This window comes from Excalfactoria chinensis, chromosome 7 (genome assembly GCF_039878825.1).
Source record: "Excalfactoria chinensis isolate bCotChi1 chromosome 7, bCotChi1.hap2, whole genome shotgun sequence".
Lineage (NCBI taxonomy): Eukaryota > Metazoa > Chordata > Aves > Galliformes > Phasianidae > Excalfactoria > Excalfactoria chinensis.
Window position 1 is genome coordinate 14,799,317 of NC_092831.1, and position 26,568 is coordinate 14,825,884.

The 26,568-nt window shown below is 34.7% G+C and overlaps 1 protein-coding gene across 9 annotated transcripts in view; it reads left to right on the forward strand.

Annotated features, from left to right (window-relative positions):
• Nucleotides 1-26,568, forward strand: part of SLC4A10 (solute carrier family 4 member 10) — a 144,251-nt gene that overhangs the window by 72,317 nt on the left and 45,366 nt on the right. For all 9 annotated transcript variants that reach the window (XR_011904285.1, XR_011904284.1, XR_011904283.1 and 6 more), the window contains exons 5-6: nt 5,884-6,044; nt 16,782-16,970. Coding sequence is in view for 6 of the 9 variants with exons in the window: in XM_072341458.1 (XP_072197559.1) it covers nt 5,884-6,044; nt 16,782-16,970 (350 nt within the window). In the remaining 3 variants the exon portion in view is untranslated. The remainder of the gene's footprint in view (nt 1-5,883; nt 6,045-16,781; nt 16,971-26,568) is intronic.

Below are 26,568 nucleotides of genomic sequence, written 5' to 3' on the forward strand. Positions count from 1 at the left end.
ATCTTTGGTGTCCTTAGGAGAAAAATAGAATTTAAATTTTCAGAAAGGTTTTTTGGGAAATTATTTTTCCTTTAGTTTTACTGAAAATTCCTACTTTCCAAGAGGAGCAGGCAGAATCTAAGTATGGAACTTTACATGTAGAAAATCATCATTTGGGAATTGTACTGCAGAATGAGTGTAGTGGTGCTCCTGAATAATCTTATTGGTATTCAGAGAGAGGAAAATCTAATCAAAGTAGTAATCTGCAGTATTCTCATACTGATTAGAGATACACAAGACCTCTTCTAAGAAGTGTATCAGCTTATATAGAGGAAAAAAAACAACAACCTGATATCGGTGGCATATGTTATTTTTAACACGAGAACAACTTTAAAATTTCCCCTGCAAATCACCAAAGAGATGTTTCTGGCAATTTGTAACCACTTTTAATGAAATGACGATATCCAATATGGAAATAAAAATCAAGGTGCTTTACCTGTGCAAATAAGAGGGTGCAATATTTCATATTATAGAAAGCTGAAAGAACAGAAACTAAATCCTTTCTTTCTGTGATTCTGTCAGGTGAATTGTATTATAACAAACATAGCAATGCTCTTCAAGGAAGAAGAAAAGTAGTCTAAGCAAACCTGCAGCTGTTATTTGGTTTTCAGAGATATGCAAGACTTAGAACAATATCTGGAGGAAAGCAATGGTAGACTTGGAACTAAATGGAAAACTGGTTAAAGTTCGGTGGTGTATCATCAAACTAACTTAATGATGCTATTTAAATCAGATAATTTTTTTTTTTTTTTTTTTTTTTTTGACAGGAGAAATAGTTGGTCTGATTTATTTAGTAAACCTTTCAATATGGCAATGAATTTATTACTCAAAGTCTATTTTATTGCAAAAAATTATGCTAATGGATAGGGACCTAATTGAAGAGGTCAGGCTGACAGATGATACAGTGTGAAGGAAAGAGACAAGGTATAAAAAGAATTATTCCTATTAAATACCTTTGTTATTGGCTGAGACAAAAATAGGGTTATGTTAAAACTCACTAAGAAATTTGGAGGCACTGTTGCTCTGGAAATAGATAAGGATATCGTACACAACATAATCGTAAAATGGTTTGTGTTGAAAGGAACCTTTAAGATCATCTAGTTCCAGCCCCCTGCTATAGGTCTAAAGGGAGGTATTCTTGCCAGGTTGATTGAAGTCCCATCCAGCCTGGCCTTAAATGCTTCCAGAATGCCAGAGTACAGTGATAGAAATGAGATGATGTTTAATATGGAGATGAGAGAATGGGTGGTGATATTCAGAATAAAGTGAGGTACCAGTATTAAAAATAATAATGAAAAAATAATATTTTACTGTGCCTTACAAGCAGTGTTACCAGTACAGGTAAGGAACTATTCAACTCTACAGGAAATAGAATCAAACACTTATCTAGAATTATATACGCTGTTCTAAAGTACTATTTTGATACTGATGCTTGATCTGGGACTTGATTTGATTTGACAGATCATGATTTTCATAGCATGTTTCTAATCAAAACACTAGGTTTGTTGCTGCACTAGCCTTATAATAATTTGTCCATCTGTGTGAAAAATGCCATTGGAAGTATTTGTATATTTTATTGCACAGCTTTGTAGCTCCAGATTTATAAATTCAAATGAAAGTGAAACAGAGATTGTCTCTGTCATTATTGTGTTTATTGGGACTGACATTACTAAGCAGTCCTAAGTTCGTTTTACTAAGGGCTGCTGAAACAAGGACTTAGATTGACTGAGGTAATTAATCTGTATCTTCCTCTTTTTTGTTTGATCTAAGTTGCATGCACAAATCAGCATTGAAGAAAAAAAAACATTTTGAGCAAACTTTTAAAAGTATTGGAGACATTTTGTTCCTGCTTGATCAAAATAGTAACATATCTAAGGGAACTGTGGATAAGATTTGACTAAAGCTTGGTGTTCTTTATGTAAATGAGCTCTATTCCTATATCATTTGTTTGGAAGAGTAAGTCATCTTGTAGACTTTTTTTTCTCCTCTTACTGCAGATAGGAGACTCCTATCTGTTTGCAATTGTTCATTTTTTCAATTCTTGATTAACAATTCTAATCAGCAAAAGTGTTCCTGCAGATTAATTAGTGCATTACCATGCGCTACCATTGCCTGCTTCACTCAAAGATCTAATTTAAGGTGCCCTATCCGTGGAATTAGTCACTGAAGAATATGAAATAACTTAGTTCTGTTGATATAGAGGGGGTAAAATATTTTTTCCCTGCATTTTCAAGCTAGAAGAAACAGATACCATTTAAAATTAAAAGCCAATATTACTAATAGATGTAACAATTTTTGAATGCGGCCCAGCTGTACAATTTTGTAGAGAATGAATGATGTATAGTCTATACCCTGAAAAAGGAACACACTGAATCACAAGTCTGGCTTACTGAGGAGGTTTAGACTGGTTATAAGAAAAGGCCTTTTTAAGGTAACAGTAGTGAAACACTTGAATAAGTTGCCCAGACTAGACTGCCTTTAAAGGTCCCCTTCCACTGCAAATGATTCTATGATTTTGTCATTTTGAATGTACAGTAACACAGTTGAAAACTGCAGGCATTAGGAAAGCAATTCATGTTCAAATCTATTTGTTGAACTGCTGGATCTCAATTATTTGCTTATATGAAATGAAAATTTCAGGAGAATACCACTTAATTTCCAGACAAGGAGGAAAACAGACATTCTGGAACCAGGAGAAATATCTTTTGGCTTAAATTTTAATTAAATTACTTTGAAAATAAACCTCCGTCTATAGTTTAGAAAGTAGATTGTTAATAGTAATGATTAGAATATGAATGTCCTAGCAAAAATTCAGGATTATGAAGAAGTGGAAATATGTGTCCAAATGGATCAGAATTCTCAAAGGTGCTAGGTAAAAATAATAAAAAAAATCCTTACATTTGTCACGTCTTCTTTGCTTTTGAGGTACTTATTTCCTTTTGGTTTAATATCTAGACAGCCTAGGCAAGGAAAATCTGGTGTGGAAATTGATACAGATTGTAAGGTTACAGTAATAACATTGAATCTTGAGTGGGTTGTAGGTGAATACATATTCCAGCTCTCTGCTGCAAATATAACAGACTATGAAATAGATTGTGTTGTAACTCACTCAACTTCATACTGTGTTCTGGAATGATGCTGTAACTAAGTCTACTGTGGTGTGTTCACAATGTCCTATCAGAGAAACTAAATCTCATTATCAGTATACCTGTTCTAGACTATACAAACATAAGAAAACAATAGAAATTAAACCATTCTATATTATTGGACTCCCCGAATAAGGGAGTTACTATCTAGAAGATATGTTTCAAGCACATAGAATATATGGCATGCAATTTCAGAATATGTGTGGGGTTAACATTATTTTCTGGGAAATCATAAACTTCTTTTATTTCCTAATTATATCAATTTAAGGGGTCAAACTGTAGAAGTGAGTATATTTGGCTAAGAGCTGAAATGTGGGAAATTGTCACACTTGGGATCCATTCCCGAATTTGGATTTCAAAGTCATATCTATCCTTGAATATTGTACATGAGTTCAGAGGGTTGTTGAAATGTTTACTGTAGTCTTAATACCCACTTGAACATATATGATTGAATGACTGTAAGATTAGGGATTTTTTATTTATTTATTTTTTTAATTAGTAATATCCTAAAGGCATAAGAAATGTGGATGGAAAACCCAGAGGGATGTGAAGGCAAAGCCATAGATAATTGCCTCCTAAGACTCTGTAAAATAATTCATTGTGTTTGGGATGTTATGGCCACAATATGTCTAGCAAATCTTTAGGTTAGAAACATGGGTACTATGAGTAAATTAGAAGCTGCCTTTCCTTATGAAGTTCAAATGTAGCTGCAACACGGGGTGAAAAAATTACTCTTTTGTTTATCATTTTTCTACTCTCTCCTTCTTTGAAACTTCCATGGCTTGCTGTAGCTCATCTCTTCTAAATCATGGCTTTGAATGTGGTAACAGTGGGGAATGAATTAATGTATGTTTAATGTCTTGAAGTTGCTTTTTGAAAATCCTAGTGGAAAAACCTTATTTGCATATATGTACTAGAAACTTAATTTTAAATTCATTATCCAGCTCTCTCTGTAGTGGAGGCAAACTTTTTTGTTGGCTGTGACCTTTTTGGTGCTTCTCTGATGGAATGAAAACGAGGAAGAAAATAACCCAACTTGATTTGGAGGGAGAAGAGAGAGACTGCAGTGAAGGGAGAGAATTGAAATGTAACAGAGAAAAGGGTCTCCTGGGTGAAGGTTAGATGCAAAAGTAGGCTGATACAGAGGAAATGAGGGGAAGGAGCAGGGAAGGGAAATGTTCTAGGCACGGGAAATTGGAGATTTTTACAGGAGAAAACCTAGAGGAAAAATTGGGGGGAAAAGATGATTTTTTTAAATAATGGAGAAGTGATGGGAAGGCAAGCAGCTGGTGGAGTTAGGAACAGCCAAGTGCATCATTAAGGTAACAGATCTGCTGGTGATGAGTGGGTCACGGGAATGGTGTCTAATTGCAGCTTAGTATCATAAGAGGAATAATCTTGTTATAATGTAGTGATGGCTACAAGGAGGAAAGTGCAGAATATCGGTACACAGACATATTTTGCATGTAGGAGCAAAATTACGTGAGTGAGACAGGAATGGAAAACGACAGGTGAGTCTGCTGAGCTTTGAGGGGTTTGGTTACATTGGAAATTGCTTAGGTCTAGAAGTCTTAAGGCTCTGTGATTCCCTGCAGTTTGGAAATCAGAGTGAAGGTGCTGTCAAGGTGTGAGGCTCTTTCTGACTTCTCTGTTGCTTGGTCCACATAAAATAAACAAGCGCTGTTGTCAAATGATAGGGACTTCTGCTGTTGCTGCAGCTGTTCAAGGCTTGCCAGGTTGGCATGCTATGTTTCCATACAACAGCATCTATGTAGGCTTGAAGTACTTAATAACTTCAATTTAAAACACTTCTGCACAAGTGAAAAGACTCTTCTGGGTTTTGTTTGTGTGTTTAGCATTCTTTGAACATTTTTAGTGTAATTTTTATCAGCAAGCTATTAAAGAGTCATAAGAGTAAGTTCATCCAGCTGACTAGTAACAAAAGACTTGGTCCGTCATGTAAGTTTCATGTTATCTTTAGCAAAGTCTCTTGAGAGTTGTGCACAACACAAGAGCCAAATGAGACACAAAATAGATATAGTTGTGAAACAGCACTTTAGTGTTCAGTAACATATCATTCACTTGCTGGTTTTATCAGAGTAAGGATCATATATTTGTGTATCCTTTGTCTGCATGTGCTTGCACATTTATGAGGTAGTGAGGTTTTTGATTTTAATTGACTGAACCTTTAAATGAAGAATTGCCCAAATTTTGCATAATGTTTTACTGCTGTTTGAGTGGCTTAGTGCATGAACAAAAAGTTCATATCACAGTCTTGTGAAAAGATTATCATTATATAGTACATAGATGTGTTAACACTTCATGGAATCTCAGTATACGTTATTTTAATATATCTTTATTCTGTGGTGATCAAATTATAAACTTATGTTTAGTGCAGTGTTTCTTACTATGTGTAGCTTTTATTTTTTTCTACGACAAAGTCTTCTCTTGAATTCTTTCCACAATTGTTCTTGTTCCATCATAGTATTATCATTTTGTGGTGGAGAATTGCTCAAAATTTTTGCAACATAAATTATTCCTTAATATGCTTCTCTTCATCTCTGTGACATGCTTAAGGGTGTTCTTGCAACATCTGTGGAAGTAATGTATTTCATATTTCTTATACACTGTTGTAAAATTGGTTGTTTGGGGCTGTAAAATTGGTTATTTGGAGTTATAAAATTGGTTGCTTGCACAGGTGGTTGAAGTTTGAAGAAGATGTAGAAGATGGTGGGGAGAGGTGGAGCAAACCATACGTTGCCACACTGTCACTTCATAGCTTGTTTGAGCTGAGAAGCTGTATCCTGAACGGCACAGTTTTGTTGGACATGAGAGCTAACTCCATAGAAGAAATTGCAGGTATGTATTGATGCTGCATTTCATAGTTATGAAAATTAATTACAAGAATCAAGACACATGTGCATACAAGGAAGTCTTGGGAATATTTTGCTCTATGTGTTAGAAAATCAGACACAACCAGTGTGCTGTTTTTTGGTTTTTTTTTGCGTTTTCAGTTTTTGCTATTTTCAGAGTCAATTTTTATGTAAGGGAGAGAATTAAAATGGAACAGAGCCCACTGAGGATATATTTCAGTAGAACAGATATATTCTTTACTCCTGCAATACCACATCACTTTGTGAATTATTCCTGTGCTAATTCCCACAAACTGAAGCTACTGTTACTCAAACTGTTGAAAGTCTATCTTAAAAACAAACAAAACATAAAGGAAGATACATTATAATTATACAACATGAAATCAGACCAGTTTAAAAATTATGTTTAAGTTAAGATGAGGTCAGGAATGGTATTTTTATGTACAAGTTTTTCAACAAGTTTTAAGATGTATTTTCTTTAGATAAAGTTGAATATGTTTTCTTTTCAGTGAATTTGGTAGGTCAAATTCTAGAGTTGTTGAGAACAGAAGAATCAAGCAAATGAGCTTGTGTGAGCCTTCTGTCCCAAAAATAAGAGAATGAAATTGAATGCCATTTCCTGTTTTCTTGGTATTTCCTATAAAGATGAATTAGTTACTGCAGGAGGCTAGCAATATGTTCATTACTGTAATGGAGCAGGTTGTGAGGGGTGGTATAGGACAGATATGTAATACAGTCTCAGACAATCCTAAAACTTTGAAGGTGATTGCTTGGCTCATTGAATGCAGTATATATTTCTCTCCCTTTCCAGAAAAAGCAGCTGATTTGAATTAGATTGTTTATAAACAGTTTTGTTAGTAGAGAAGATGAAGTAAGTTTCCTTTAATCGATTAAGGCATAGGTAGTATGTGTATTATAAGTAAGTATAATGCAAATATATTCAAGAGGGTCATTAAAATCCATTATTAAAGTGATGCTACACTGTGCTCTGATGTGCCCTGGATAGCTTCTAGTGCTGTATTCTTGATCCTGTTTAAGAATTTCTGTCAGTGAAGACACAGAGCAAGAATCTACACTGTTTTATCACCTGAGGTCTCTAATTTCCTGTTTCTCTCCAGTTAGTGAGGGCTGGTCTCATGTTCATCGTGTTTATTGGACTCCAAATCCTACATAACAATATGGAGGACTATTTTATTTGTATAACTTGATTTATATCTGTCTTTTCTTTTTTTTTTTTTTTTTTTTTTTAATTTTTTTAATTTTTTATTTTTTATTTTTAACCTTCTACCTTACTGGATTTCACAATTTTTCCTGAAAATGATGCTGTATCTGTAAGCCATATATTTGATATCTTATATAATTTATATATTGTATGGCGTTTTAGACAAATATGAGTTTAGGCAATATTAAATACAGCTATATGTTAACAGAAAATGTAGAGTAGATACATTTTGCTGATTTAAAGATAAAGGCGGTGCAAGAAAACCTTCATTTGCTCAGGACTATGAAGACAACTGTTTTACGGATGATATGAAAGTCTAGGCAGGTGTAAGTTTAGTTATTTGGTTTAGTTATTTAAAAGGCCAGTTAAGGGAGATATTGTTTGGTGGATTATATTTAACAGTGGAAGCAAAATTTGCTACTCTCTGCACTTAACTTTCCCAAATTGTTTATGTCAACCTGATGCAAAATATTATAAATTCAAACCTGCAGAAATGTGTGTGGGTTTCCACTGTATGCTGAGATCTGGTTCTCCCGTGAATCATGGGCTGTGAATCAGAGCTTGAAAATTTTTCTTCTTAATGATAGTAGATAAACATGAAGGACGAAAAGCAGCTGATTGCATGAACAAAGGTGTTCATCAGTATGCTGCTTAATGGTTTCCTTATTTTTCCAAAATCAAGAAGTGCTCAGATCAGCTGCTAGATTTTTTTTTTTTTTATTATTATTATTACTGTTTGCTTAAATAGTGCTCTAAGATTTTCAAGCTTGAGTTTGAGCATTTTGAATCCAGAAGTCACTTCTGTAGTCACTAAGAGATTCTTTCCAGATTTTTTTTTATTCTTGCAGGGATTGTTGGAATAAAAACATAACTTTTGGCAAAGTTCTCTATCCCCCATGTGGAAAATTCTATATGGTGAAATCAAAATAAATATATTTGTAGTCATGTTGGTTTTGCTTTGTTTTGTTTTTAGTTAATGTGTCCAAGAACTCAAGGTCCCACTACTAATTGTGGACTGAAATTCATAACAGGTGTAAGTTGCCCCTTGGTATAGAATTGGATGAGTTACTGTAATACTATTTTGAGTCAGTTTAGCTTTGAGGATATCTAAGTTTTTCTTTTTTAGCTAGATTTTTTTTTTTTTTTTTTTTTTTTTTTTTCCTCTCTGAGAGGAAGCTTTAATCTAAAGCTTCCTGAATTACTGCATGCATTTTAAACTCATAAGCCCCTCACATTGTGGCAGATGTTTGTGTATTTTGTTGGTTATTTTATTTGATCTGAGTGATAGGTGGGCCTTTATGATAAAATGATAAAGTTTGCAAGGGGCTTTTGTAATTGAGAAAGGAATTTTTCCTCTGCCAATTCAATAAGCGATGAGGGATTTTTATTTTTTCTTAGCAAATTTTCAGCTTACTGTGAACGAATCATTCTATAAATTACCCCTCTTCTGTTTTAAGTTTCTCTGAAGAGTTTTATCTTCCTTATAAATAAAATTCTTATTCGATTTGCTCTTGTCTGTTATTATTGTTTGTGTTGTAGTTTTCTTCCCCAAGCATGTTGCTTTGCAATTTCTTACTTTAATGCTATGTATGAGGTTCTTCTCTCCAGTATTAACAAAGTGTTACAAAGGCACAAATTAGGCAGCATTGGTGTAAGCAATGATCTTAATGGTAGCAGTGGCAAGCATGCCATCATGACACAGACACATGTGCTAGATAAATTAATAAATGATAAATGTGATGATGTGATGATTCCAAATAGTCTGCTTCCCCCCCCCCCCCCCCCCCATATAAATTACTTCTGGAACTGAAGATGGGGCAGGATCTCTCAGAAAATCTTTTCCCATCTCTTCTAATAAGTTGCTATTTCATGTCAGTAGTTATCACAGATATAATCCTATGTATTGTGCTATGCAGCTGAAACATCATTTTTACTCTGGAGTTGATATCTGTTTGAACTATGTATGACATTCCTGAATGTTAGAGTTGAAAGAAATGGTTCTGAGTCTTCTGGCTTCAGCTGTGTTCAACGTTTCACTCCTTATATTAACCTCAGTTCTTGTGCTTCTGATTGACAACTCAATACTATGTTTGTTGTTGTTGTTTAAAATTTCATCTGTTGATAACTTTCTACATTACTATATTTAATCTTACCTTTTAAGAACAACTAAATTAGTTGTTCATATGTAATTTCTTTCTTTTTATTTGATTTTAAATCTTAGGGAGAAATGTGTGTTATGTATTTGTATTGCTGGTAACATCTTGCTATCTGGGCTACATTCCAATTTCAAATTATACTGTATATGCAGTACCAGTCTTTGTATCCTTGAAAGAGTTATACTTAATCTACATTGCTAAATTGAGACAAAGAATTCTTGTTTGTTCTGGTCAAGGCTTTTAATCTATAAATGCTTATTCACTAAAGCATAAAAGTCCAGCGCTTAGCCCTTGAAAGTTTCTTCTATTTAAGTCTGCGTTTTAAGATCTTGATGGGCTTGTGGTAAAATCTACAGCTGAGAAAATATCTTTTATACTGTTTGTATGGCTCTCAGAACATTTTGTATTTCATCCCTGGAAACTCTGATAGTTCTGCATAAAAATATTTTGGCACCAGTGATATGGTGAGAATTTTTAAATCATCCTGTCTTCCAGCTTGTCCATTCTTGATTAGATTCTTTCTCATTCCAACACTTATTAAAAAATGACTTAATCTACAAGGCTGAAAATTTCTTTGGACAGGCATCCAGTTTTCTTTGTTGATAACGAGCATATTCATAGTTATGATTGTTGAATTTACAGGCGAAATCTTACTACAGTAGAGACTCCTGAGCTGAATTTCCAACATTGTAATCAAACAGGGAAAACAGCATGTTAATTCCTGATGTTTCTCAAATTGTTCTTAAATTTTATGCAGTGGATTTTTTTTTCTTTGATAACAGCTCAATTCCTCTGCTGAAATGTATCATGTTAAAAATGTACTTTTAAGTATATTTTAGGCTTTTCTTAATGCAACTTGTTTTTTAAAAAATGTCTTTTAAGTGACTCCTTTATGAGTAAGCTAGCGCCGCATACACAAGGAATTCCATTGAACATTTGATGTAGTAATATTTTATCGATCACTTCTGTATAGAACATATGCTAAAAGGAAGTCTGAAAAATCTATGTAATCAAAACAGTTTATTTTGGAACTTGTCTCTTGAGGAGATATTTGCCAGAATCTGACTGCACCATTAGAGAGCAGCTTCACTGTGTTGTTCAAGTTGGCAGATGAAAATGTTCTCTTTTGATATTTTCATTTAGTTCCTTTGAAACCATGTAGCTTCTCAAATTACCATCTGCTTTTTATTTTTTATTTTTATTTTTTTTAAATTGTAATCACTGAATGAACCAAAAAAGTTCTTCCATTTAATATACGACACCATTTCGTATCATTTGGTTCAAAAACTGTTTGGTCCAGCCTTTAATGACAATAAGTTCTCTAAATCATGAATTGCAGACCTTGTGTTTTCTTGTAGTTGTGTGGAATGTACTGTGAACAAATGTCAAACCTTTTCAAGTACGAACTGTGCGCCCTGAATTAGTTGGTGGTGCTTTGATGACTTGTGTACATTTGAATTATTAGCAAGTTCTATTTATTTTGAGAAATACTTTAGTATTTTTTTGAAGTATAGTTTTAAATATTGCCATGCTTTTCAATGCAGATATGCTGGTTTTTTTCTCCCCCAAGCAGTCTTTTATGTATGCTTCTCACAATCGAATTTTCAATCTGTGTAACAGCTTAATCTTGTGATTGAGGTCACTGGACTCTGTTCAGCAACTCAGGGCATTACATACCAAGTGTGCAATTTTATTGGTTTCAGTAATATCATGTTAAGCTTTAATTTGAACAAGTCTTCTTTTGTCTTTGTTTGCTCAAAGCTATATTTCTCCATTATAATTATCTATTCAAACTGGCTCCAGTTCAGATTTTGTTTCACTGATTTCCTTTGTTTCAGCTGCAGCGCTCACATTTTACTATCTTGCTGTCAGTGCTTTTATGGTAAATTTGGCTTTTATTACAAACACTGAAACAAAGCACTGGGTTACCTGTCAGCAATCTGTTTCTCTCAGTTTGACCCTCCACCAGGCTTTTGTTCAGTTTTCACCTTCTCACTTACACAGATTTTTGTATGTTTGATTTACAGCTTGCCATGCTGTGATTACCTCCACAGAGAAGCGTTTTTCAGGTTTTGTTCCTTTGTGTGTAAGCTATAAATCTCTCACCAGCATTTAAGTTGTATGGTGTATTTTTTTGTTCTCCCATGTCAGCAGCAAGTTTGGGAATATTTTAGATTGACTTGTACAGTCTCAGTTATCATTTTCTATTTATGTAGAACCAGTGTCACTCATAGTTCTTGTTCAACACACCAATGCAAAATACCTTTTCCTGTGATGACTGCAGTGCTCTTTTGGTAGCATCCACTGTGGGATGTTAGAATAGCTCTGTGTTACAACATTTCTTGCTCTCTGAGCTTCAAGCTGAAAATATTAGTCTTGACTACTGTGTGATGTTTTGTGAATGTGCTAGTCTGCTTTTCAAACTAAGAGTCTCCAAATTGAAGAGCAAGGACATTTGTCACTGTCCCTCTTTCCTTTTCAAATAATTCAGCTGAGAAGTTGAATAAAGTAAATTCAGGTAGAGCTGAAAATAGAATCTGGCACTCAGTGAAATGGAGTGCTTTATTTCTCTAGATGAACAGGCTAAATCCACTGGCTTAGATAGCTCATTTGTAATCGCTGTTGTAAACACTGAAATCAGGTCTTGGATCATAAATACAGGCCAAGAATCTTAATTGTTAGTTTTCTATACCTCTTTTAGTGCTTGACACACTAGGGAAATGTGTAATGGGGTATGTGTTAATGGTTAGGATAAAAGACAGCATTTCATCTGCATGTTGTGCATTAAGCACTGCTTTATGGTTGCCATCTTTAAGAGAAAGAAAACAAGCACAAAACAAACAATCCTTAGCTTTTAAATTAGATTTTGTAGTTAGCTGTCGTTGCAATCATGACATGCAGAAAAGCCCATGAATTCTTGCTGTAAACTGTCAATAGCAACATATATCAGAAGAATATAGGCCCAGGAATGCAAAGCTTGGGCTTCTTTGTCTGGTATACTGCTCAAAAATAAGAACTCCAGATCATGTTTGTTTATTCATTGCTGCAGAAGGGACATCCAGCGTAGCTTTTGTGTTAGGTGCTACGTGTTTGACTTTAAAGGTATTTTATTGCTGAAGATATGCACTTTCCTCTATAAATTTACTCTGTGTTTTACTTGGGAGTTGCCTGAAGTATTCTTGTGACCTGATGGGCATCCTGTGAACCTAGAGAAACAGACAGAGAGCTGTTACTCTAGTGTTTTCCTGCTCATGTTTGCTTGGAACTAGGATGACACCACATGGCTCTAAGTGTATGTCCTTGTACAGTACCCACTGCAAGGAAGCTGTGATGTCTACTAGCCATCTCTGTGGCAAGTGAAAGCAGCTAACCTTCTCAGGTTTTAGTTGACCCTAGGGATAGGATAGATGTGGTTTGCTGTGCTGGGCTTGTACAGGTGAGCCATGCCATACGGGAACTAATCTGAAGTTCTGCCATCCTGATGCTTTAATTCATAACCCTTGTAAATTGTTCTCAGGTGATGAGGAATTCTATTTGAGTTAAACAAGTTACTGTACTAAGTTTGCCTTGGAAATAAAATTACAAATGTTGCATATATTTTATGTAAATGAAGTCTTGTGACAGCAAGTGTTCTTGAAACTGTGCGGACCTCCAATTTCTTTTGAATCATTGTTAAAGAACTAGAACAGAAAAAATAATGTATTAATGGAAGTCAGGATACCTTACTGAGGAAACAACCAGTCTCAAAGATTTTGATGTTAGTAGAAGTGGTATGTGAGCATTTAATAGAATGAGCTAAACTATGTTGTTGGGTATTCCACATACTGCATCTTGTTGAAAATAGTTGTTAAATAATAATAATAAGGTAACCTGTGTCCCTGATTAGAAGGGCTCCACAAGGTGTAAAGTAATATCCAAGAGGAAGATTCTTTAAATATTTTCAAAAAGTCTGCACACCTTTGTTGTTGAGCACAGAAAGCCTGGAGAGTCTGCATAATGATACTTGTTATATAGGTAAGTGTATAGTTGTAATTACAAAGTAAATAGATAGCCAGAGAGTATCTAAGAAAAAAACTCACCAGTGCTGAGGCTTTCAGTTGAGATGGATGTGTGCCAGCATTGAGGCTTGCCACAAAAACTCCATGAAGGAGAGATCTCCTGAAAGAGATGCTACCTTAGTGGCGGTCAGCCCTTAAATGGAATCTAGGAGAGGTGGAGTCAAGCTCCACCCCTTCCAGTAGCACAGCTGAATTACCTTCACCTGTGTTCCCACAGATGACTTGTCACTTGCCTCAGATAGGTAATCAGAGGTTCAGGCTGTGATCAACAGTTTCCCTTACAGTGAGATACGGTGCTGTGAGGTTATAGGTTTTTTTCTCTTTTTTTATTTTGTGGAATCTGGAGAAATGGTTATGTGCTCTACATGCAAAAGAGCCTATAAAAAAACAGTTTTGGAAACTAGATGCAGCTTCAGATGGTGGAAACATGTAGTATCATTCTTGTCACAGCATTAAGAAAGTAGTATCTATTTTGAAAATGCTCTTTTTTGTTTTTACCATTTGGTTTCAGACTTTAAATCATGTTGCTCTTGCTTTCAAGCTTACCTTTGTAATCAGTAGAGCTATCAGTAACATTGCAGATCCTGGGACTTCTAAAAGATGTATTGTAAACCTTGTGAAGAAACTGAAGTGGAATCCAATAACAGTAGATACTAATGGAGATGGCCTTTGTTATTACTATTCAAATCTGTTCACATTTGGAGAAAGTGGTCAAAATACAGGAATCTGAAAGTAATTTGAGTGCACTAAAACTATAGCAGTGACTGCAAATAGGTTTTTATTGGAAGATTGGCAGTTTGGGGGAATATCAGTGTAAGAAAACAAATCTCCGCTCTTCCCAATCCTGAATGCATCTCCCACTTTCACATGTAGCGGAAAGGCTGAAGTAAGCAACTGGCAACTCAAGGTAAGCCACTTCTTTCTTGGTTTGGAGGAAATGCAAGTGCTTGGTCCCTATATTGGTTGTCACCACTACCCCCTGTAGGTGTTGTCTGACAGTAAATCTGGCAGAGCATCCTGGCAAAGAAGAGGATAAGGATATGATTTTCTCTTTTTCCTGGTGTTTTCTGTCCTTCAGTGGAACATCTTAAACTTGGAGGATGATGTTGATATTTAACAGACATTAATATTTAATATGCAAAACATGGTAGTTCCAGGAATGAAAATATAGAAGTAGAGTTCCACTGATCTGTAAGAAAGGTGATGTTCACAACTCTAAGTTTGACTATTTTAGAGAAGACCTTTTTTCAGCTCTTTTGTTGTCTTAGAATGGCTCAAGATAATGCTTGGTTTTAGGTCTTGGAAAATTTGTCTTTTGCCACCAGAATTAAAAAGAATGGAGATTAGGATCTTCTAATTTGTATCTTAGCCTAAATGCCCCAGGTTATATGATTATTGTTTATTTTTTCCTCTAATGGGAATTACTGGTCTGGTTTTGGTACTGCATGTATTCATGTACTAAGCCTGTTGGAAAAAGAATAGTCTTCAGGATAAGAGACTTCCTCAAAAGGCAGTAAAGTTCAGGAAGAAAATAGGTACTTTTTTTGGAGCTGGTGTTTTCATTTTTTTGCTCTTGTGTTGCAGATCTGTTTGTATTCTTTACCCCTTCTGAAGAAAATGTACTGAAGTCTTTCTCTTGAATTTGTGCTACCCCTTCTTTTGAAAGAAAGGCATATTATAATGCCTCTGTCTCTTCCAGGAGAGTCTAGAGTAATAGAAAAACTCGGTTCATCTTGGCAGGGATCACAGAGCTACCTGTCCAGGTGAAGAACTCCTCAGGCAGGCTGTATTAGTTTAGTCACGGTACCCAGGTGGTATTACTCTAAGATGTGAACTATTCAGTCAACATGTTTGCTAATACTGTGTAGAATGTAATTGCTGGAGAAGGTTACGGGTGATGTCAGAAAGGTCTTCATGGTGAGATACAGATACATCTCTTATGTTTGCATCTTCTGACTCACGCATTGTCTAAGGGCTTAGCTGTGTCTTTTTGTGTGTGTTAATCAAAAGAGCTATTGGGAGCTTCTTCACATTAAGTGAAATGTGTAGTGGTAGTTGAGCTCTTAAAGTAGCTATGTCTAACATACTGATTTGCCAGGTGAATGCTGAGAACGTTTTAAAAAAAAAAAAAAAAAAGATTATTTTTAATGTAGGTATGGGTAGTTGACTTAGTAATTAAACTCTGCATATAATTATTTAATGCTTTTTATTCTCTCTCTTGTGGTTGGCAATTATCAGAGACCTGACAAATTATGTTTCTACTGATGGTGCATCTGTTTTTTATTTGCTCTGCTCTGCTGCTGGGTTTACTGGTAGATATCAGACTTGTGAGCTGTCTGAATTGTCAGTACAAGAAGTTTTTGACTTAGCTTATTATAACACTGTTTTCATTCAGCAGTTTCTTCTAATGGATATGCAAGGACTTTGCGTACTTAAATACTGTTTTACTTGCTTTGATACAGATTTTTAGTGTTTTTTTAGTGTTTTTTTTTTTTTCTTCTGTTATGCATTACTACTGCTAATAGAATTCCCCGAAATAATGACTAAAATAATCCTACAAAATTCTCAACAGCTCTTTCTTGAAATGTATAATCGATCTCTTCATTAATAGTTTTGACTGTAAATTTGTGGCCAGTAGACTGCAAAAGTGACATATTTCTTAGTGTAGGGATCAGTTTTACTCACATCCATATAATGGTTCTCTTGCATTGGGTAATAGAAAGAGATTCTATTGGTTATTTCCTGTGTCTTATCTCATTTAAAAAACAAACAAACAACAACAACAACAAACTATACTAAAAATACTGTAGTTTAAAAAGCAGATTTAGGCTATGATCTTCTGTGGTAAGTAAGGGAATCCAGAAGTTATTTCTTCTCACAGAAAGACAGTTCTTTGTAGCAAATGGGGTACCAGTTTTTTTGTAGGAGAGAAGACCACTTGCATAAATTACAATCCTAGGTTTAAAGGTATTACGAATGGGAATGTTTTGGGAATGATTTCCAAGCTACATAGGTCAACTTGGCATGGGAACTTTCTATGCTTTTGAGTTACTGACCTTGTTATATTAATACCTTCTTTTATTTTTTATTATTTTTCAGTGAGTGAAACATATTTAGATAAAAATATACCATTGATTTCTGTTGTGACAAAGGAACAGTTACCTTTGATTTATAATCCTGTAGGATACTAACTTGTTATTGCAACTTCTTTGAAATGAACTTTTTTTCGTCTTTCCCCTCTTTTGTTACGTTTACATACTTGTTTGCTTTTTTTTTTTTTTTTTCAGATATGATTCTGGACCAGCAGGTGGGCTCTGGGCAGCTCAGTGAGGATGTTCGTCATAGAGTACATGAAGCATTACTGAAACAGCATCACCATCAGAACCAGAAGAAACTGAGCAATAGGATCCCGATTGTGAGATCCTTTGCTGATATTGGAAAGAAGCAGTCTGAGCCACATTCCATGGATAAAAATGGTAACGTGTTGCTCTATTTTACATTTTGAACTTTCAGTAATGTCTACCTGTACTGTATTGCTTGAGTTTTGTGCCTACAGTTTGAACTTCAGTGATTATGCTCTGAGAAGTTCCTATATAAAAATAGAACCTTTTATATGTAAGAGTGGTTCCTCTTAGGAATTCAGTAACACGCTTGTTTAACTTTGAAATTCAAATATGTGGAACAACTCAGTGCTGTGCAGAGATGTCCAGCTGAACTAGCTCAAGTGTTGCAGGCAGGTTAGCTTCGTCACTGTGGCCTTCTGTCCTGTGTAATTGGTGTGGGATATTGCTCCCAGTACAGGACTGCTTGAGTAGATGCTTGGCACTGTATGCAGAGTGTTTCAAATTTCATAGTTGACTTAGCGGGTTTAAAATGAGAAAATTATTTTCAGACATGGCTGGGGAGAGAACACAGGAGTTGTTTGTAATTATTTATGAAAATCACTAATTGGAAAATTATGTTTATGAAAGTGAATGAGCAAGACTGCAGAGAGAAAAATATTCACCTTTTTCTTACTCGCTTTTACAGAAGCCAGTATAAGCTTATTGTTAAACATAACTATAGAAAGATATTTTCCTATTGCCTCTTATTTACGTAAAAACAGGCATGTCTAATGAAACTTGCAGATACTTACAATTAACTTACTGGCATTATGCACTATGGAGTTGCTGAGCCTCCCTATCCAGTGTAATCACAATACCCAGGACATTTTAGACTGAGCACCACAGGATGGTAATTAGTGACTCTTATTCCAAAAGTTGCCTTGGTTATGGTGAACTCTCAGTCCATCCTGCTGTGTCCCTGTTCAGGACTGTACTGAGCTCACCTGCCACTTCAGGGATGGTGAAGGATGGGGAAGCAGCCACAGCACAGAGAAATCATGGGGTGCAAGAGAAATGTTTATGCTGTGAGGTGTAGAATGGGAGGAGACTGAAAATATCATAGTGAGTTTTGGTCTGCAAACTTGGGGCTGTCTATACAAAGATAAGATTGTCTTTGGTTTCAAGAACATTTTATTAGTTTCATTCTCTGCTGTGTAAAGTTCTAATAGGTACTTCTAAATCTAGCTGCTTCCCTAGGGAATGCTGTAGTACCTAAAAGGAAATGTACAATTTCATCTGAAGAGGATATTAAATAGAATCATACTAGTCATGCCAAAATTTCATTTCAAGAGTAAGAGGAAATATATATATATATATATATGTGTATATATATTTGAGGATTTGAGGATATGAGCTTTTCTATGTATGTATGCACAGAAGTAGGAAAAATGTTGTATGATTACCCATCTTTAATGCTACTTTCAAAATAGTATTCAGTAATAATGTATAAAGAAATGTAATCCTATTCCTCTGTGGGAGGAAAGACGGAAACTTGCACTTCTCAAACTTTCTGTAATAATTTTTATGTAACAAGTATGCAATAGATCTCCTTAAAAAGTCCCCTTGGGTCAAACTGTGAAAATATCATAAGCTCAGTTTCAGTAACTTTCTGTCTATATTAGTGGAACCAATGCAGCAATTCACTCCTAAAACTTCTCAGTTTTACCTAGTTTTTTTTCTGTGTGAACCTTAGTATCTCTGTTTAATTTTCAAAGAAATAGATTCTGATCAGAATCAGGGCAGCATGTTAAAAATGAGCTTTTCTTTATTGTGCAAGATGAAAAACTACAATTCCAATATGCTGAGATGCATATCTTTCAGGAACTTTGCTGTCATTACAAGCTTGATCAAGAGCAGGAATTGAGTTTTCTGGCCATTTTCTCTTGTCCTTGCGTCATGACCCAAATACAAGAGTTCAGCTACAGTGCAGCAACATATTTCTTTTCTAATTACTGTGGAACATGTGTACAAGTAGCTCTTAATGGGTTGTTACAACTCTGGGTCAGGTGAAAGTAAGTAAAAATGAGCTAAATGTGTAAATTTAGGAAAAAAAAAAAAAAAGAAAGCAAAATTGAGAATTATAAACATCTAATGCTATTGTTAGGCATATGCTGTGAGTCACCTCTTTGTTTTCTGAGAAGAAACAGGTATAATCCAGTCAAGGCATAATATTCACCTATTTATACCTATACCTATTTGTGCAGAAATATTGTGCAGAATGTATGTTCAACAGAAAATGTTTCATGTATTGTTAACAGCAGTGGTGCTGTTCTCTCTCCTTATAGAGAGATAATACTGATGAACATACTGCCCAGAGATGCATTTACACTTAAGAAGGACCACTTAATTTTCCATGCTCAGATGAGTCAGAGGAAGTTACTGTTTCTGGCTGTAAGAAGATTCTCAGTTTGGTTACGTTTATTTTTAGTTTTGACAGGTTAACTGATAACAATCCTCAGTAACCTGTAATTTGTGAGATAACTGGTTCAGGGAAGTTACCATGTAGACTATGTGGTATAGCTGAAGATGGAAAACCCCTTCTTTGTCCAAGTTCTTTACCCATGGTAGTTTATCAGTGTCTCCATTTCCAGATGTTTAAGAATGAAGTCTGAAAATGAAGACATGACCTTAAATTCCAAACATGGCTGCGTTGCTGTCAGTCCGCTATGATATCTTTGCTGGAAGATGGTTGTACAAATGTACTCCCACAATTGTTTTCCCTTTCTTTATGTGTATGTCAAACTGTCTAATTAATTTGCTTTGTATTTAGTAGTATTATCTTTTGTTTACAATGGCTTTTCTTCACATCCTCTGCAGGGGTAAGATGTCAGAGTGCTATGGATTTACCATGCATTTTTAATGCCACCATGCTGTGTTTAACTTTCACTTTTTCATTAAACATCAAAACTGTGAGAATTAAAAACCTGCTTTTGATGTTCCAGTAAAAAGTGACAGTCAAATTTGGCATAAGTGCAGCAAAAATATATATATTTTTTCTTTTAAAGCCTAACTTGACACCAAATACCGCAAATAGAGGGTTGCAGTAATTTTAGCATAAATACTCCAAAAGGTAGGTTAAAAATAAGAATCTCTGTCGTTAATAAACTACATATAGAAAGTTTGACTTGATAAGCAATTTAACCTATTTTTGTGGGGATTAGTAAGGTTTTTACTCTGGTATCTGAAAAATTCCTATGACATCGTCTACAAAGGCAAAGACAATTGTAAATATACAACACCTTTCTAGTAGTACTACAGGAATGCGAAAATAATTTCACAAGTCTCTCCACTTCTCTAAAATGTTTTACAATTCAAAGTTTAAGTATATGAAGCATGGGAAAATAGCAGATTCAATGAAAATTAAGCTAAGAAATTTTCATGATGTACTTTTTTTTTTTTTTTTTTTTTTAATATGGATTTCAGAGTATGTGTTTGTGTATACATGTAGCAGAAGTTTTACTGATTAGAGTTGAAGAAATGAGAGGAGTATGGCAGGATTAATGACTTGTAAATTGTGTTTCTATGCCCACTGTTGAAGTGTTCTTTATCCATAATAGCATGATCTTTTGCATGTTTTCTGCTCTATGTATATTCAAACTATAACTGCTATTCGTTTTTGGCACCTGAACAAACTCGATTAGTGTAAAAACTCTGTTATACTACAGATCATGTTTGATTTTGAGAAATTTTGAAATTCTAAGAAGTTGTTTATTGAACTGCCAAAGAGCTTGCAGAAATCAGTGGCATGTTAAATTAAGGGTCTGAATGAGTTGCTGGAGCAATTTACTTTGACAGTCTCTTTTTCAAGTTATTTTGGTTGGCATGTGTGGTTAATTTGGACTTCATTGTTTGTGTGAATATGAGCACACACAGAGTTGTGCAAGTCTGTGCTTGACATCTGATTAAGAAGAGTATGGTTTAGTATCCAAATAACTCTAAATTACCCATTCTCCAGTGGTGTTTTTCACTCTGCTCAATTTCCTTATCTCATCTAATCATTAGGTCAAGTATTTATGCCAGTACTAGCTTACAGCATGTGAAATTTAGATGATGTCAATAGTACTATATGGAGACAGAGAAGCATTACTTGGAGCCCCCTTAAGAGGAAGGAAGGCATTTCTAGGTATGTGACCAAGTTCCTTCATTTTAGGAGCTGGTCGCAGTGAATGCCATACTAGTGGTGATCTTGGATCAGATGGTTGCTCCTGCTTTCCTTGCAGTTCAGGCAGGCCTGCTGTTAGTTAATTCTAGCTTAAAGTATCTAGTACGCTATTTCTTACTTAATATTCTTTTCAAATGTGTGTATTTTACTCAAAATATATTATCTACAGATTTTTATATTGCTAAAATATAACTTGTATTTAAAAACATTTTCACTTGATGTTTATTCTTTTCCATATTTTCTTGTACCCATAATAAAATGTATAAATCTGTATGTATAAAGCTGTATCATTCATCTTTGTATTTCTTCATTTTGCTCTGTCTTTGTTGTGTCTGTCTCTAACAGGCTCATCTCATCTCTGTATCTTCCTCATCTCCTATCCTTTGGGTTCTGTAAACTCCCTGAAGGTTTGGAGGTAGTATAAATACCTATTATTGCTTGGGCTTCAGATCATTTTAGGTGTACACCCATGTCTTCGTCTGAGTTTCTTGACAGCATGCAACTTCTTGCTGTAGTGATTAAGAAGTACCTCAGACCTTTGTCAGCAGCTATGGCAGTTGTGAAAAGCTTATGTGGAATGATGTTATTTTTTGATGGGTGGGGAGTTATTTTGGATACCATGTCTTTGTAAATCCATTATCTTACATCTGCTTGTAAAATTGCAAATCGTAGTGTTTTAGTTTTGACTGCATGACATTATATGAGTTACATTTGAGATTCAGGTGTAGTGTTAGAATAGTGGGTGAAATTCTTCTGTATCTTCTTAAATTGTGTATTTTTAGCAAGCACCAAATTCTGCTTGCAGTTACACAGATACAATGGAAGTGTGATTGGAAATGTTATTTATCAAGAGACCTGAAGACACATACACAGTTCACTGTGCAAAGGTGGTGTCACTACTCTGTTATATTAGAATTTTAATATATACTTGGGAAAACTTGCTGCTTTTCAGTCTTTGAATTTTAGTCTAAATGGACAGCAAGTGCATTTAGATTTGGCAAGCTGGTGACAAGTTACAGTGAAAAGCCTGAAGACTGTGATAGTTGGCTTGCAAATCAGATTTTTTTTTTTTTTTTTTTTTTTGAATGGGAAGAAATACATATGGTTTAGAAAAATAAACTACTACTTTTTTTCACTTGAATTTCCTTAGAAGCATCAGATACACTCAGTTTGTTTCCGTTAATGGAATGTGGTATTTTTTAATCTGAATAGATTGTACTTGATACACTAAAGGTATATTGTCTCTGAAATTAATTTACTGTGGTTTTTTTTGTTTTGTTTTTATTTGACAAAACTAATCATCATCTCAAAATGTGAAGTTCTGAATCTGCAAACACAGATATCCATTAGTGTAACAAATATAGTCCTTACGTTGACTGATTATTTATTTACTTATTTATTTTACGTGGCTTGCCTTGGTGTGAAATAATTGTTTCATGTGAATTTTGGAATTTTGGCTCTAGTGAAGGCTCTGGCACGTTCACGTTATCTGGAAAAAAAGTCCAACACTTCTTAATACCAATTTAAAATATAATTAAAAGAATTTAAACTGTTGAGATTGGCATTTTAATACACAGATAAACCTTAGCACTCATTTCAGTGTCATTTTGTCTGTTAGGTATTAAGTTCTTTTTTGTGTGGGCTGGATATTTCAGTGATGATGCATTTGTCTGCTACTTTAAAAATCTGAATAACTTTCTGATGACATCTCAAAGAAGGTGACTTCATTCATGTAGATGGACTGCGGGATAAATCATGGCTTTTAAAGTCCAGATTTTATAAGCACTCCAAGTATTGCATTACACTTTAAAACAGAACAGTATTTATACCATACTATGCATGTATAAATATTTTGCTTGAAGCCATTAAAATGGAACTGGCAGGGGCAGTGTAAGGAAGAACAGAACAGGAGGGATGTTGCTACCTTTGTGCCCTCTCCTAAGAAATTGGTAAATTATGAACTCACCATTCTTGCCAGCTTTGTCCACATACTGCCAATTCAAAGAATCAATATACCATCTCAGCTATGTCCTCACTGAAACTTGAGGTTGGCTTAAAATCTGAAGGTAGGAATGCCTTTGTTAAGTGAAGCTCATCATTGTGAGTGTCTTTCAAAGAATATATTTAAAGCCTGGCTGGAGTTTGGTGATAGTTATTTTATATTTGTTTGTTTTGGACATAGTGCTTTGGATGTTCATTTGGATGTTTAGGTGTGTTTGGATATTATAAAAGTAGAATTTGGAGAAAACTTGAATTTAGTGTAGTTGTATTTCAGAGATGATTTGATGCAGTGGTGACTGTTGAGCTTTTAGTAGAAATCAAGAAGGATTATTTTTTTTTCCTTGTTTTTTTTTTTTTTTTTTTTTTCCTTTTTCAGTCCAGGTGTTGTGTGACAGCTGCCCCCTTCATTTGCCTAGCTCTCCAATTGTCTGATGTTACCTGGGGCTATCATAATGCCAATAATTGTGTCCTTCACTCAGAGAAAACAACCAGTTGCTGAAATTAAAATGCACTTGAAGATAAAGCACATACATACTTGCCAACGTGCATTAGCAAACTGAACAATGAATGGGAAAAGCAGTGTAGCATGGTGATGCACATGTTCAATAAGTAGCCATTAGTATAATTCTGGACATAATCCACTGATATTTTCTTATTCACCTCAAAAAAGTCTCCATTAAGTCAACGTGAAATTTTATACAAAATAAAGTTGAGGCCACCTTTGTGGCTTCATAGGTCTGGAACACAGAGGAAGCTACCAAGTATGAAAGCAGTCTGGTCTTTCACACATTCTTGACTGGAGAGAGCTATGATAGCACAGCATCTACCTATTTGAAGAGCAAAATACATGAATGTTTAATAAACCAAACATGTATAGGAGTAAAAATTTCTCCAGAAAACGGTTGCTTTTTATTTTACTTTCTCTTGAAGGACCACATGGAGATCAGGTTGCAGATTCTTTTTTTGCAGATTGCCTTGTTTGTTAACAAGTGTGTTTCTGCAGCAATTATCATATGAATAGCCAAAAAAAAAAAAAAAAAAAAAAAAAAAAGAAAAGAAATTAGCTATCTTCTCTGCCTTCTATCTTTGATTGTTATTCAATCCAGTAAGATAAAAATAAGTAAAACAACAACAACCAAAAACAACAAAAAAGCAACAAAAAAGCAACAAAAAACAAAAACAAAAAAGCCTTCGTTGTTCCAAGATCCAGAAAGCTGTCTGAAGTTACAGTTCTTTAAGCATCACTTACTGCCTCAAGGTAAATGTTGTGTTGTAGTCCAGCATATGGGAAAATCAAAGTCTGAGGTCTTATTGGCACAGGAAAAGAACATATGCTATTCTTATAAACTTAACATACTTTCAGTTTGGGACTTTTATTTCCTACCATGTATGTTTTTACTCCCTAAAACAAAAGTGGACACAGCGCTTAAAAGTTAGCATTTTAGACTATTAAAATTATTGCTTAGGGGACTTTTCACAATTCAAATTATGATTTTAAAACTTACGGTGTTAAAACTTCAGTATTTATAACAAATGATCCATGTTCCAATGGCCAAAGTTTTTTTCTCCCATGTAGATATTCATGTTCTCATTTTCTTGAAATTTTGTGTTCAGAGAAACTAGAAATGTAAATCTATAATTAGCAGCAGAATGATGCTATTTCTTTTGCTTTCTTGTGCACAAAATCTTTATAACATAATGTGGATGTTAGTATGAGTAATTATTACAACTATTTCCTTTGGTATAGATCCTAGAATGAGGAGAACTCTCTAAAAGGAAGAAAATCAGAGTTAAGTAAGCTTAAGAGTTCCTGGTAGAAGAATTCCCTGTGCATTTTATGGCTTCTATTTTAGGGTTATTTAAAGATTTTTATTTTTCCTCTTACATTATTAAAGCTATCAAAATACTACAGAAACCATATTAATATAAAAATTATTTTAATAGTTAGAGTGCTAGAGGATATTTCTTTGAAAACTACATAAATTTAATAGAGGAAAAAATAATCTCATTGAGTAGTGTATGGGTATACTTAGTGTTTAAGGTGATGGTGAAACTATAATAGAACTCAGTGACACTTTAAGTTCTAATTAAAACAGAAGTTGAATGGTCATTTACAAGGATTTTGCATGTTTAGTAATTGATGTCTTCCAATTTGTGAACTTGTCCTATGTTACATTTAGGTGTTAATAGTCTTAACATTATTTTAATGTTTGTTTGTTTTTTAAGTTTTTTTTAAGTTACAATAATATTCTTCTGAAATTAATCCATAATTCTTGCCATATAAAAATTCTTACATTGACTTATTTTTAACTGCTTGGTTAGGCTACCCTAATAGTTATGTTTGTTTTTCTGTTGTTTTCTGTTTATTTCACTGTAGTCCTGGGCAAAAACTTTCACTTCTGTTCTTGTTTTTATCTTCATTCTGAATCTGAGGGAAAATTGAAATATTTACATTTACATTTAATAAGATTTTTATGAATAATTTTCGAAACATTCTGTGCCTGTACTTTCCAATTAAAGTGAAATTTCTCTTGATAAACTATCAGAATGTTTCACAAGTCTAAAAAATGATTTGTGACATGAGATTTTTGCCTAGTGGGAAATGAAATGTTGATTTTGATGAAAACCAGCCTTTTTTCAGCAAGCTTTTATACTGAAAATTTGTGACCAGAATTAGAGAGGGATACTGAACTACTCAGCTTTCCCAGAAGCTGGACATTGTACTTTTCTGGCCATGGCTGAGATTCTCTTTGCAAGACTCTTGTCTTGTTCAGCTTGGATCCTGCAGAGTGCTCTGTTTCCTGACCATGGCTGAGGACATGCTTGGACTACAAATGAGTGTAACAAAGATGCTGAGGGTACATGATGGCTTTTTGATTTGCCCAAACAATGTGCCTAGCTTAGGATTGTCTTTATAGTCATATGTCTTGAACATATGGTCTTTGTTAGTGCTCAAGTTTGGATTGACTTTTGCCAGAACCAGTGTTTTTGCATCATAAATTCTTAGTTGTATGAGAGACTTTATTTGCTATGGATACAAATATATGCTGGGCACAAGATACTGATTGTTGGCCAGTTGGATTCTACAGTTATTCCTGAGTATGTGTTACAGCAAAGAGATAGTTGGCTCATACATTTAGTACTTTTTCCTGTGATTTGTTTTGGTGTTCAGAGCTATGGGCAGGCACTGCCATGCCAGGGATAGCATTAAGAGTAAAGGCAGGAAGGCTCATCAACCCAGCCAGTCTGTTGCTGCCCTACTGCCTGCGTCACAGTGTGCGTGGTGACCTCTGGCTGTGCATGGGAGTAATGCTGGCATTAAGTAATAATAATTAAAATACATTCTATGTGACCTGTGTTAATTACTTAATCTTGTTTCTCTTTTTGAGCTTTTGCTGTCAAAATTTAGTTGGTCACAAGACTTACAGTTGGCTTACATGAGACTGAGGTGTGTTTAAACACTTCTTCTCAGTACTTTAAAAAAAAAATCTCAACATGAATTAAATCCACACAGGTATTTTTGGAAAT